At 43.3% G+C, this 14,157-nt stretch overlaps 1 protein-coding gene across 3 annotated transcripts in view; it reads left to right on the forward strand.

Annotated features, from left to right (window-relative positions):
* Positions 1-12,853, forward strand: part of POC1A (POC1 centriolar protein A) — a 59,580-nt gene extending 46,727 nt beyond the window's left edge. For 2 of the 3 annotated variants that reach the window (XM_056336159.1, XM_056336157.1), the window contains exon 11: positions 232-12,561. In XM_056336159.1, coding sequence (XP_056192134.1) covers positions 232-348 — 117 coding nt within the window. In that variant the 3' untranslated portion in view covers positions 349-12,561. The other variant, XM_056336158.1, reaches the window with a different exon arrangement.
* Positions 12,854-14,157: the final 1,304 nt, after the last annotated feature.

Raw genomic sequence — 14,157 nt, forward strand, 5'->3', positions numbered from 1 at the left:
TTAATGAATCTGTCTTCATCCTTGTCAGCTTCTGTCAGTTCCCTCACATTGACTTCCAGGTTGCGTCTTGCTCTTCCCCGAATTCCTTTATGCTGCAGTGTAGCAGAGTGCTACTTGAGCTAGCTCTGGTACCCTGTCCTATTAGCCAAGAGTTATCTAAAGTGATGCCTAAAGGAGTGGTTGGCAGTAGGACTCTCTTTTGGTGAATAATCTCTGTCTCCTCTCTCCCAGGTAAATTCTGTTCAGATCCCGCTCCTCTCCCCCACCCAGCGTTCACCTACACAGTCCAATTTCTGCAGTGTTCTCCTCCCATCAACAAGTCTGGGCCCTTCTGTGCCTCATCTCTGAAACATGCTTTTCACCCACAGCTAGCAGACAGCTAATCCCTTGCTGAAGTGTTAACATGCAGTTCTTCCTCAGAGTCACTAAGCAATGCTTGAACAGTACCAGCCATTAATGGTGATCATCACAGTATGTGTTTACTTATTAAGAATGTGGGGATAGAGCTGTTTTTTGTTTAAATAACTTCTCATTCTTCCTGTGAAGAAATACCATCTGATTATTGTCTAGGGCTGAATTTCATTGTGTATTTTTGAGGTATGTGAGAAGCAGGGAGAAAGCATGGGATAGTAAACATTGGTAATCTCCTGTAGCTGAGACTGTGGTCGTAGGATGGAAAAATCTGTGTGGGAGTGTTTTTCTGTGAGTTTGAGTGTTGTTTCTGAGGCAGAACAAGCAGGTCTTGAACACTCGATATTGAACGTACTAATAACTAGTCTGAGTTAGCTCTCTGCTCTTGAGAAGAAGTACTTGTCAAAAAGTGTGAGATGATGGGTTGGAGGGCCCATTGGGGGATTGAAGTAGGGCTGACTGAAGGATTAAAAAACATTCCAGGACTACAGACAGTCTGAAATAGTGTAGGGTGAAAACCAAAAGGTATTTAAGTTAATTTGGCAGAAATGCAAAAAAGCACTTTTCCTGTGATCTCTAAAAAGCTGAATGCTGGAGGGGGGAGGAAAAAATCTTGTATGACATTGGGCCCTCATGCTTGTGAGTAAAATGCAACCCAGTGTATACACAAAATACTTTCTTACCCTTTTTACCTCTCCCTAGTAAGTTTGGAATGTGATCGTTATCTTTCATTACATAAATCAGATCCCCGCTTCTGATGATGAATGTGTAATGTCTCTTTTTCAACCTCATAGGTGTTTAGAGAAGGCAAATATTGCAGTAAACAGTATGTGTGGGATTTAAACTAGATATAAGCAATGCAAACATCTCTTGAAGATGTAACTGTAGAAAATTCCAAATGTTATTTTAAACCTAGCAGAAAGAGAAATTGAGATCAGTGGGGGAGGAATAAATTAGTAGGTTATAGGATAAAATTGGAAATAGGCCTGAAATAGTAAAAAACGAAAAATCTGCCTTGAGTAACTCTGCATTCAGCAGCCTCTTACCTTTTTTGTAGCTTTTTTTGCCATCCTTGAAGTACTTAATTTCCCATTGGTTCTAATCTTTGTATGTTGTATTTTGTATTAACACCATCTTAATGCACTTGTACAAGTAGATGTTCCTGACGCACCGTTGAAATGGTTTCATAATTCTTCATTTTCATGCCAAGGTTTTTATATTTAACAGCGAAACAAACCAACACCAAACAAACTTAAGCAAATGAGCCCGGAAGAAGCCCTCATTCCTAGAGTAAGGGAGGAGGTTCCTCAAAGAGGAGGGATGCTGGCAGGTAGCGAGACAGAGCTGTGGAAGGTAACTCTGGAGGGCGTCTGCTTGCATAGCTAAACTTTGTTTTTTCCAATGCTGATGGTGTGTAACAGAGAGCGGAATGCAGCTCTGGCTGCCCATGGCATAAGCAGGGCCATATGGGTTAAAGGAAGAGGACAGGGTGCCTGTGATATTTCCAGAAACCCTCTGTTTGATAGAGAGATTTGTAGGTTTTTCAGGAATTTATAGTTCGTTAGCTCCATGGGAGCTTGGTTATATTTCTGATGTGGTACCTTGAAAGCCCCTGTTATCCCTCTTTTGTGCAGTTGGTGACTGGGAAGAGCCATAGCGTGCAGATGGCTAGCAGAGATCCAAATGAAATTGAAACAGCAGCAGGTGGTGGTGCGTTGGTTGTCTTTCCTAGCCATTTCTGCCAAGGTACAACTGGGTGCTGCTCCCTAGCAGCAGGTTCAAACCAACATTGTGTGGTTTATATGGCAGATTTGGGCCTGCTGACTTCTTTTTGTCGAAGGGGGACACCACTGCTGCTTTGAAAATGGAACAAAAAGCTTTCATAAATAATAGATGTCACCTAATAGACACCTAATAGATGTCAGTATTTTTCCTTTCTTGGAGGAGGGCTGAGGATGCTGCTGGTACGCTGTTATAAATCATTAGTTCGTAATTCCTGAGTGCTGTTTGTTTAAAAGAGAACTCCCATGGCATAAGCAGGGCCATATGGGTTAAAGGAAGAGGACAGAGTGCCTGCGATATTTCCAGAAACCCTCTATTTGATAGAGACATTCGTAGGTTTTTCAGGAATTTAAAGTTTGTATGGGAGCTTGGTTATATTTCTGATGTGGTACCTTGAGTTCCTGTGCTCTTTTTGTCATAGTTTCCAGCACTGTTAACATGATGTAATGTACCAGTAAGGGAAACTTAAAGTTATGATAAACTACTTCAGGAAATCATGCAAATAACAAACCTGATTTATTTTCCTAGTATTTTTTGCATAGCTATCCTTTCAAGGTTTATCATGCTAAACGTAGTATGATGTGAAAGTGGAAAGGAGAGAAAATGCATTAAATTTCTGCTGGAAGATTTAATGGGAAGACATCAGCTGAAGTCTGTCATCTCTTGCCAGTGCACAGCTTTGTTCGGAGCCGCACACTTGAAGATGCATTTTCTGCCGCTCACCAATTATCAGTACCTTCCCTCTGTTGACAATAGATTTCCAGATGAAGTGGGGTGTCATGTACTTAGAGACAGCAGGATTGTGTTTATTCCATTAAGGGGTCTCTTCCTGCCAGGCACCAACCACAAGTAGAGGCGCTGAGGCGTTGTGCCCTGCGCAGCAGGATGCACCTGAGCAGACTTGCTCCTTCAGTTCGGCACTTCAGCGCTTACTAGAGAAGGATGGGTCGGAGGAAACCCATGGCTGCTGGGTACCACATCTAGCATTAACCGCTCTAGCAAATAGATACGGCCCTCTCAGATTTATAAAGCTTCATTTTTATGTTGTTGACTTTGTGCTGTTATTTCATTCTTTAAAGTGTTGGCAACTTTCTTTAAACTGGTCTTTGAATAAAACCTTCCTCTTTTCTTCTTCACCAGAACTCTGTCAGGACGTTTTTGTTTTACTTCTAAGAAAGTGGTCTAATGTGACCTGACAAGGGTCTTCAGATAATTTTTCTAAATGTGGTTTGTGTTTGGCCATACTTCACGTGCAAATAAAGAAGTTAATGTTTGACTGCCTTTTTCAGAAGAGCAGCACATGCTTAATGCTGCTGCCTTGAAGGACGGAGTGAAGTTGGGATCCAGACATAAGCCAGTCATTTCCAGTAGTTTTGGATTACTTAGATGCCCTTGTGCCCCTTTGTAGGAAAGCAGGCAGTTCAAATCTGGCAAAGGAATCGGGAAGGTGAGAGTAATAAATAATACAGATGCTTTGCTCCTACCTTTCCTGCAGCAGAGTATCTTGTCAGTGTCTCCATGTTGAAGAATCCTGTTCTTTACTGGCATTTTAGAGATGTGAAAAGGAAGAAAATGTAAATTGTTTGTCAATTTATATTTTTTTTATCAAAGGCTGGATCTCAGTATCTCAGTGCCTATATAAAGAGGTGGGCTGAATATTAAAGTTTTCCCTTAAACAAGGTGATTTTATCTCTTGGATAACTTCCTGGAACAGAAAGGCGTGTTTTGGCTGAAACAAAAATGGAGCACATAGTAAGAGTTTACTTGGGTCAAGTGCATTTTTGCCCTAGCAGCTGAATTTCTGCATTTCTGAAAGAAGATCAATCATCTGTGAGTGACCATCTTGGCTGCAGTGGAAAACCTGCATTTGCAATGACATCTTCAAAAATTTGTGTACTCTCGTGCTCGCTCCAAACACCTGCAGCTGCCATGTTCACTCTGGTAATCTGTAGCACTGGTGGGCAGTGGGCACCGAGGCAAAAGCTGCTGGTTTTATATGGGAAGGAAGATGTCTGCTCCAAACAAAGAGTTCAGAATCAGGTTAGCATAAAAATTCATAAATAGCTGCGATAATCCACCCACAGGAAACAGCTTTATATACTTCCCCAAACTAATCTTGCATTAAGCTGGGAGAAAACACAACAGTGAAACAGAGAAGGCTTGATGAATATGTAAAATAATCCAAGCCTGAACTGAAGCTCATATAAGATTAAAGGATTATTTCACTCCAGAAAAGATTGCAGAGGGAGGGAGGAGAAGAATTTTTTAAATAAAGTTCTTTAGCATAAAAAAAGATTTGGACACAAGTGAGTTGCTGCTTAATTAAAACTGAAGATGTTTGTGTGTGCAATGCTTATAAAGAAAACAAGTAAAAGCAGATTTTTTTAGTCTTTTTTTTGTTTTGTTTTGTTTGTTTTGAGATGTGGTCTCCAAAGCCTATGTTGGTGAGGAATTAATGTGGCCCCTCTCTTCTGTGAGGTACTGAATGTAAGTTAAGCAACTGGTTTAGCAGAATAAATGCTTTTATGACTTCAAGTAGTTACAAGTCAAGAAGAACTTCTTTTCTCATTTGGGTCATAAGCACTGCTACCTCTGCCTTACACAAATGACTTGGTTTCTGTGTTGCTCTCAAGCCCTGAACACCCACTGGCTACAGGTGGACCCAACACACGGGGGAAAAAGTGCAAGCCGTTCTTACTTCAAAATAAATGGCCTCAAAACCAAAACACTAATAGAAACATGTTCCCATCTGAAAAATCTGTGAAATGCCAGATAAGCTTGCCTTTTAAATCTTAATTTAAAGGACATAAAGGCTATTTCTCATGAATCAAAGCCATCTCTTGGAGATACAGTAGCTTTGATCTCTCACTCAAAACCAAATGAAGTACCATGGTTGTTGCCAGTCCTCTGTTTAATATTAGAGCTACTTTTTTTCTAAAATTCACTTCAAAAATATGCTTGTTACAAAACCTCTTAAGTCTCGATGCAAATACGTATTTTTTCTTTCTAAGACTGTTTAAATTAAATTAACTTCTAGGGATACTGCTGTATTAGCAGGACACTGTCTAAAGGCTGGATTCTCAGCTGATCATCTTTCTAGAGGTCCACAGGACCTTCACCTTCTATTATCCTTCAATGGGGAGGATTGTTTTCTTAAGTAGACCTTAAAGACAAATATAAATTGTTACTCAGTCACTGGGTACCAGCAGCTGGGTGAATTCAGCAGAGTGATTTGCATCCTTTCAGAGGTAGGTCAGGGGAAGGATATGGAAGGTCTTTGAAGTCTTTGTGGTTGGGGGAGACCTCTAGTCATTTGGGGTTCTAACCTCTATACTGTGCAGTTGCTGTCACGGTATGTGCTTGGATATTTTGTTGTAGTTCATCATAACTTTCATACTGTGTGATGAAACTTGAAGTCTCCTGCCTCCTTTTGCTGTGCTGGTCTAGCCCCAGAGGTCTAGGAGCTCTGCACCAAGCAAGCTGCCCCTACCTGTGCAGAAGCCTGCATCTATTCCTTCCAGAAACTTCAGGATCTGATGCAAGTGCTATCAGTTTAGCTTTGGTGGATAACTGTCAAGACAGAAGCAGCAGAGATGAGTGATGAACCATTTTTAGTAAGAGGGCTGTAAATGGAAAGGCTCAGTTACAGATGGTTTGTGTGCCTTGTCCCCGCACTGTGTGGAAGAAACTGGCAGAGCCTGTGGCTCATCTTTGTGGCCGGGATTGATTTAATACAAAGGACATCCTTTTCTGTCCTCCAGGGTCCCTTTGATCACTGTGATACTGGTATTGACCATGCTGCTTGGTCTGGCAAAATAGAAAATTCTAGAATTTTTAGCTACTCTTGTATGGTTTTCCTACTGTAAAAAGCACAAGGAGCACTGCAAGTGATCGCTCGTTGCTGTACTGAGTCTGCTGCATGAATAGACTCATGCAGTAGACCAAAGTTGCTCCTATAATTTAGTTAAAGATTGGTTAACTGTGATTCAAGCATCTACAGAAAGTGGAGCGTACTGGAGAGATGGCAGCTGATAATCACAGAATGGTTTGGGTTAGAAGGGACCTAAAGATCATCTAGTTCCAACCCCTGCCACGGGCAGGGACACCTCCCCCCAGCCCAGGCTGCTCCCAGCCCCGTCCAGCCTGGCCTTGGGTGCTGCCAGGGATGGGGCACCCACAGCTGCCCTGGGCACCCTGGGCCAGCGCCTCGCCGCCCTCCCAATAATAGTAAGGTGGGGTTAGCTGGGAAATGCTGGTTTCAGATTTTTAAAACTACTTCCTTCTTGTAGTGCTTTGGGTTGCTAAATGTAAAAAAAAAAACCCTTTACTTTTCAAGTGTTGTGAGTAGCACCTGTCTGTTGGCTGAAGAGAGCTGGTAGCACTGTGAGCTCTTATGCTGTGCACTGGAGAACAAGACATGGAGGCTGTTTAGGATCTGGAGCTCTGCATAGGGATCCTGATGAGGCCGGGTTAGTGCTAGCATTTGGATTTCTGCAAGCATTGTCATGTATTCCTAATCCCTATGACCTAACAGTGACATTGGATGAATGTGCAAAAACTGAGGGGGCGTGCAGGAATTCCTGACCAGCAGCTGGGCAGCAGCACTGACCGATACCTTCCTGCCTAGCCATGCTGAGGTCAAGTGTTTTCTAGTACAAATGCAAGAGTTTGTGTAATTGGAAGTGTGTTACAAAGTAAACCCAGAAAAATTCATGATGCTGTATTAAAGAAAGATTGAGGGGAAGACTGAAACACTAGATGAGCTGTCATCTTCATTCTGAAATAATCAATATGCTATCCATAAACCAGCCTGGTGTGAAATATTCTATGCAAATAGGTTTTGTGAGAATTCACCTTTGAGTTTGCATTCAAAGCAGTTGAGATGGTGAGGAGCTACAGAACTTACTTTAAATGTCTCTGGGGTAGCAGATCTTGTTTTAGTCTAAGCAGTTGAAGAGCTATCATTTCTCTTAGAAATCATTTCATGTTAAAAAAAACAAACCAATAAACACCACAAACCACCTAATTATGTATTTGATCTCTGAGATTAAGGCTTTGACCACTACAGTAGGGCTAGTCCTGACACGCAGAGAGCCGTGCATGCATAGTGTTAATAACTGCGAAGGCTTCGTACCTGGCTATACTGTGAGATGGGAGGTTTACGTCCTTGGCGAGCCTGAACTGCCAGATTTAGCTGAACGTGCTTCAGAGCATACTGAACATCGGTAGCTGTGTCAGGTCCCGTCTCAAAACTGTGTTAAGGTACGATTTGCCCAGGAGGAGGGCAGCCTAGCTTGCTTTAAGCGTGCTTAGTAATAGCAGGGGTCTGCTTTGAGTTTCACTAGGTGTAGTTGCTCAGACTGAAGGGAGGCTGACAGCAAGTCAGGGCAAAACTTAGTATGATAGGAGCAAAGGCTGCTTCTTACCAGACAGGTTCATGCTTGAATCTCGGTGGCTTTTGCTGCCTGAATTCTCCCATGAGCCTTCTAATCTTGCAGCTGGCGTTTGGTATTTTGAACTGCTGGTGGTGGAAGGAGTTAACCTTTTTCCTGTGAAAGGTAGGTAGAGCTACCTCAGTGCAGACTGTTCCTGTGGTAGTTTATTTCATATGTTGCATTAGAGAAAGGGCTCCCAAGTTTAATTTACCTGGCTATTTGTTTATTCCTCTTCCTGCATAGGACTGCTTTTATGCTCAGGACTGTATTTGGTGGGTGTTGGAGGTACCATGTTAGTGATCTGCATACAGTAACTAGGACCTTTTCTTGTCCGTATTACTGGCTTTAACTGGTGCATCTGAAGGTTGGCAGCTGTACTTCTTTCTTGCAAGGCTGTTTTTGCTTTCCCATATAGCGCCACCAGGTCTCCTCAATGCTGTGCAGCCATCTGTGGTCCAGGTGTCATAATTTGTGCCCTAGAGGTACACAGGTACCTCTGAACCCGCTCATTAGCACTTGCTGAGAGACCCTTGGATGCTAAGGCAGCATATTTGTGATGCAGTTTACTTGCTGTACTTCTTGGCCATGTTTGGGACTGACATGGGTTCTGAAATTACTATTTTGGGGGAAAATCATAAGAAGTTATAGCAGGGCATTTAGCTCTTTGAAAACAAACCAGTGTTGGCGTTGTTTGTTACAGAGGGCAGAGCTCTTAAGTGTGCAGCTTGAGGTCAAACTTGACAAGTCTTATTCTGCAAATCCATGGGCCATCTGTAGTCTTCACTGTAGCTCTTGAAAGGCATCCTAAGTCTCTCTTTGTACTAACACAGTGGACTAGGAAAGCTGAGTGCACAGAAACTTCTAAACTTCTGCATTTCTTGCGTATACTTTTTCAGGTGCGTTTTTTGTTAAATTGAAAAGAAAATGCTGTCTTCATAAATTAACATGTCAGATTGGAAAGAGAAATCCGAAGAGGTAGAAGTAAAGTTTTTTCTTGGGCTACTTGGTATGTTAGTGCTCTGCAAAATCTTTTTTAACATATGCTTAGTAAAAATGGGGGAGCAAACCTTTAAGAATCTTCTTTACTTAAGTAAAGCTAGGAAGCTACTTCTGCCTCCTTCAAGATAATGGAAAAGAGGGATTATATGTTATGAAATGATGATGGGAATAGGAGTGCAGGTGTAATACTTCGCCTGCACATGGCTAAAAGCTCATCTTCTTTGTAGTTGGTGTGCAGGCTTGTCCATTGTAGGCTCAGCCCAGTTGTTGTTACCTGATGTGAGTAACTGTTGTATCAATACATCTTTTTTCGGGCATCCCACAGGTACTGCGGATCAACCGGAGCAGTGTTACACCCCCCATGGTGGTGTGTGTGCTACCTCAGTCAAAGCCAGTGTGAGTGGCACACTGAAAACCCACATGCTGGCAGGGCAGGAGCTGCAGCTTTTTGTTTGCAGAGCTCTCCCTTAGCAGGGTGAGCCTAACGTTGTTCCAGTATTCCCGTGCTCTTGCCTGCCTTGCCCCCGCTCCAGGTTAAGTACTGCTTTAGGTACTGAGGAGCTTTTTGTCTAGGTGGGTGTCTCGGCCAGGGCTTCCACCACCACTCCAGAGGGTTGCTGATGGCCTCCTGCTTGCTCGCTCTGGCCTGGGCTTTTCAGGTTTCCTTTGGCAGTTGTAGAACTGGTTTCTGTTGGCATTCAGTTAGCACCTGGTTCCCTTATCTAGTCCTCAGAAGAGGCAGGACAGATTGCCCCCCCAGGGCCACTGCAAAAGCCTCGACCTTGCGGCTAGAGGTTCTTAAATTGTCTCAGCTACTTAACCAGACAGGGAAATGTATAACAGGGACTAAGGGAAATATATTGATGAAGGCATCTTGGAACAGCGTCACAAATTGCTATTATTTGGGTTGAGGGAGTGAAAATAACGTGGAGGAATAGCATAGGGGGCTTGTCATCAAGACTATTGGGTGCTTCAGTTCAGGTGTCCTGGGGGAGGATGGAGCTGAATATTCCCTAGAACTTAAAAAGTAAATAGGAGGCAACTTACTTTCTTCTACATAGTTTCTTTTTCATGTTTCCAAAGAGAAGAGCAGTTTTTTTCTAGGCTAAGTCTGCGAAGATGAATGAAGACAAATGTTGCAGGAAGCGTTGGTAGGAGTGATTTAAGTAAGTTTTCTTTTGTGTGAAAAATTCCATCTTCTGTTCTGGTGTCCATAGTGATGCTCAGGATATTACTGTAATGTCAGAAATACTCCTTTTAAAAAAAAAAAAAAAAAAAAAAAAAGATTTTTCTTCTCATTTAAGCCTAAGCTGTTACCCTTCTGCTGATCTGAGCCAGGACTTTAATAAATTATCCAGCATTTACTCCCCGGTGCGTAATGGAGACATGTGCTGTGCTTCTGACACAACAGGAAGCCCAGATCCTGCCACAGAGAAACAGCTCCAGTGCAAGCCTGGCTCCAGTGAATCCTCGCTGAATCAAGCTTAATTTTTGGTTCGTTATCTTCTGAAAAGCAATAGCAAAAACATACAGGAGTTGAATGGACGCAATTTAATTTGCCTACCGACAAGGACTTGCTTTATAAATAGTAACATGGAAATATTGTAAAACTGTCAGCTGCTAATAAAAGGAGCTTTTCTTTTGTGTCTAAGTTACAATATAGCACTAAGAGCAGCTGGGCAGTATTTGTGCTTTCCCTTACCTTCCTAGGATGTCAGATGCCCTGTGTATTTTGGGCATCATACACTCAAGTCTAAATGGACTGTAGTCATCAGTTCCTACTTTGGACTTCCTGGATTTCGCTTCTGACTGCTACTTTTCCACTTTTAGTTTCCAAAAAATACTCACTATGAGTTTTCTGCTTATACTTACAAGCAATTTCCATTCCAATAAACATTTTCCTTACAGCTTTTTCACAAATCCAGCGCTTTCTGAAATCTGCTTTACTTGCGCTTAGTCTTACAGTGCTGTGTGTAATGGCAGGATTGTGGTGGCAGTAAATCTTGGGATATAGGAACCACAAGTAATCTGGGGCTTTGCTTCTAACAGGGCAGTGTGACCAGGACATTAGTTCAGTTGATTATCTTTCTAAAGGAAATTTGATGCAATGTTTCACACACACACAGAGACCCTTTTTCGAACAGTCTTGAGTTACTAGTTCTTTTTCAAATGGAAAAGCCAGGATCCCTACTGCTTTTCATTCTCTGTCTGGCTGTTTGCAGGATAGGATCTTTGCTGTAACCCCCTGGTAGACACTCAGCCTGCTGTGTTCTGCCCTGAGTAGCTTTACTCCTGACTTCTGTAGGACAGCCACTAGGCAATAGCATGGCTGGATAAGAAAAAGATGAAATCCTCCCCCTCTCCTCTCTCCTTTGAATAGACGGGAGGGCTCCTGCTGGCTCCAGGACATGTGGGACATCACCTGCCGGCTCCACAACTTTTCTTCTGCTTCTCTGTGTACTGCAGTTTTTGTGCCTCAGAGGGGTGGCAATAGAGGAGGAAAAAACTTAAATGAAGCTAATGCTGTAGCCCACAGGAATATTTAAGCAGTGCAGGGTTTTTTCTTTCAGGTGAAGCTTTCTACAGTTGCAGCAATGCTGCATTAGGCAGCAGGAGTTAGCACTTCTGCCTTGTCACAGGTCAGTGGTACATGTGAAGCAGAAATAAGCTTTGAACAGAAGGAAAACTAGGGTGCATTATATTCTGACATTGTGGATACACAGTCTTGCAAGATGGCTTTGCCATGGTGCTTGGTGTTGTTTTTACTATTTCTTGCTTTCTCCCCCTGCCACCCATTCGTCTCATTCCCTGAATCATTTTATGGGAGACTTTTCCTAGTCTCAAGTGGCCTTAGCCAAGCTATTTCCTCTCTTTGTGCTTTCGTTTCCCCAGCTGTAAAATGGGGATAATGAGACCTGCTTTCTTTTGTCAGGCACTTAGAGATGTGCTTACGAAATGTGCTATTAAAAGGCTTTCTATGTATAACTTCTATACAAACAGCAGTTGTCCGAGTTTATTTGAATTACTTTATTAAAGTCCAAGGATCCGAACATCCTTTGTTTTTAACACAGGAAGTTATTTATGCAGTAAAAATGCTCAAAATGTGAAGCTATTGATTGTTGCTGATAAGTTTATGGATATTAAAGCATTAAATCATCACCGCCTATTATCAGCTGTTCTGGTGTCTTTGGAAGCTGAAAGCAGTTGTGCATAGCCAGGTCCCTTGATTACCTTGGAGTGATCAATAAAAGGTTTTCAGCAGAAGCTTTTATTGCCACGTGGTTAAAATGTTCTTCCTGTGCATCCTGTACATGATGACTTCAGCTTGAGGAGAGAGATGTAACACTCCTTTGTGGGGTAACTGGATTACACAAAAATATTCAGGCGTTATGGTGAGGGTAGATGCTGCCACTTTGGGTTTCAGTTCCACTCCATCACCTCTTGCACTGTCTTGTGCTGGGAGGGTTTTCTTGCTTGTCATCATGCTTGTCCAGCAAGTTTTGTGTGTTTTAGTTGCATCAAACCAATGGCACTCAGGGAAAGGAGGAAAGAATCAGAAACAGCGAGGCAATATCAAAGCTAAAACTGGGCAAAACTGTTCCAGACTTCTGTCTCTCGTTAGCAGAACAGTGTCTGGTGGCTCATGAACATGGAAGGACGGAACCTGTCCGTGAAAGGAAACGCAGAGCCTGGTTTGAAAGCACTGAGTGCTGGAACAGGTGATCAGTGTTGTCTGCAGGAAAGCTTCATGCCTGGCAGCTTCTGCTCCTCTCTGAAGTTGTGTGGGGCTCTGCCCTGCTGAAATGCTGATAAGTGGAGTTACAGCCCTGAAATACCTCAAAATACTCCTGTGAATTATCATTTTATTACACCATTGAGACTACAGTACGTAGCTTGTCTTGGTGAGCAGCTCAACAGCAGCTTTCGTTTTATTTTGCAGACTGTTGCTATCCTGGAACAGAGGCTGACGCTCACTGAAGACAAGCTGAAGGAATGTCTTGAGAATCAGCAGAAAATCATTCAGAACAAAAAGAGCTGATTTCCTGGGAGAGGATGGGAGCCGAAGGCGCTGGGAGGTTTGAGGTTGTTTGTGTTCCTGACAGACTGTGTGTGACTTGCTTTAACCATTTTGAGCACAAGCTGTTTTTCAATTGCAATGTACAGTTATTTTATGTGTAAATAAGCCTTGTTGATTTACTAAAATAAAAGGAATATTTTATTCATAAGTGTGGATAATGATTGTGATCTCCTGTGTTTTCCAGAGATATAGCAGCAAGCGTGTCATCTGACTGCTAACTGGGAAGGTTGGATCTCTACTGCCTTTGGTGCTGCTGAGTTAGTTGTAAAATATTTAAGCATCTTGGAGTTGCCAAACGTCTGGCACAAGCTGTGTTAGGCTTGTTGCTGAGGTATGTGCTGGCCGTAGGTGACAAGCAAAGAACTCCCATGATATTTTGGGCAGTGGGAGTTCACCTCTGTTCTCAGACCACAGCGAGCAGGTGAGGTCCCAGCACAGCCAGCACCTGGAGAAGGGTCTGCCTCACCCGAGTCCCAGCTGGTGCCTGGCAGATCTGACAAAGCAGTTCAGACCCTGCGTGGTGTTTGTGCAGAGGTGATTGAATACGATGGTGGGATTTATCCTGCTCCCTTGTGCACTGTGTGAAAAACAATTGCTTAGGTTGCTTGAGGCTGGGAGAGAGGCCCTGGTGGGTCAGCTGCAGGGTGGATTCCAAGCGGATTTTGCTTTGTCTTTGTCTGCTTCTTAAATAAAAGGCAGGGTAGAGGGAGAGGAAAGGCAACCAAGCAGCAGAGCATTTGCTCCATCGTGGAAATTCCCTCTTCTCGCACCAGACTGCCTTTAATTTTTGGTCATTTTGCAGATGTTTTCACAGTTGAATAGCTCATCACTCACACCTACGCTTTCACCCTGCTCCCCTCATTGCTCCTCCTGACTTTTGCAGTACTTTAGCAGGTGTTCAGTATGTAGCTGCACAAGAATTTGGACTTCTGGGAGATCCTGTTCTCCAGCACCTCTTCTGCTTACACGTACGGAAGGTCTCCTTTCTTGCAATAAACTTATTACCCACATTCCTGGAGAAATGAGCTGTGGGAACTTGAGCACCTCAGGGTTAATGAAACCCTCCTCAACACTGTCTGTCTGACCTCTGCAAGCAGGGAGGCTGGTTCAGTCCCTACTCTTGGTGGTCCCTCCTGCCGCCGCCACCGCTTGCCAGCCTCTCACAGCTTCCAGGGCCCCCTTCTCCAGACGTGCTGTGGGCATTTCAGGTGCTTGCCTGAGTACTGCCTGCAGCCCTTATTTCACATGGGCCTTAGCAGATCTTAAGGCCAGCCCATGTGGGTTTTTTTCTGGGGTTTTTTGGGTTTTTTTCCACCTGTTTCTATTGCAGCCTGTGGCTGCTGGTACAGTGTCTTAGTGGTGTTAATATTACTCCTCATCCCATCTGGGTGAAGCTGTTTGCATTCCTCTGCCATCACCAGGAAGCTTCTTGTCTCCTTCCCTCCTAGTACT

The sequence above is a fragment of the Falco biarmicus genome, chromosome 4, assembly GCF_023638135.1.
Source record: "Falco biarmicus isolate bFalBia1 chromosome 4, bFalBia1.pri, whole genome shotgun sequence".
NCBI classification, from domain to species: Eukaryota; Metazoa; Chordata; class Aves; order Falconiformes; family Falconidae; genus Falco; species Falco biarmicus.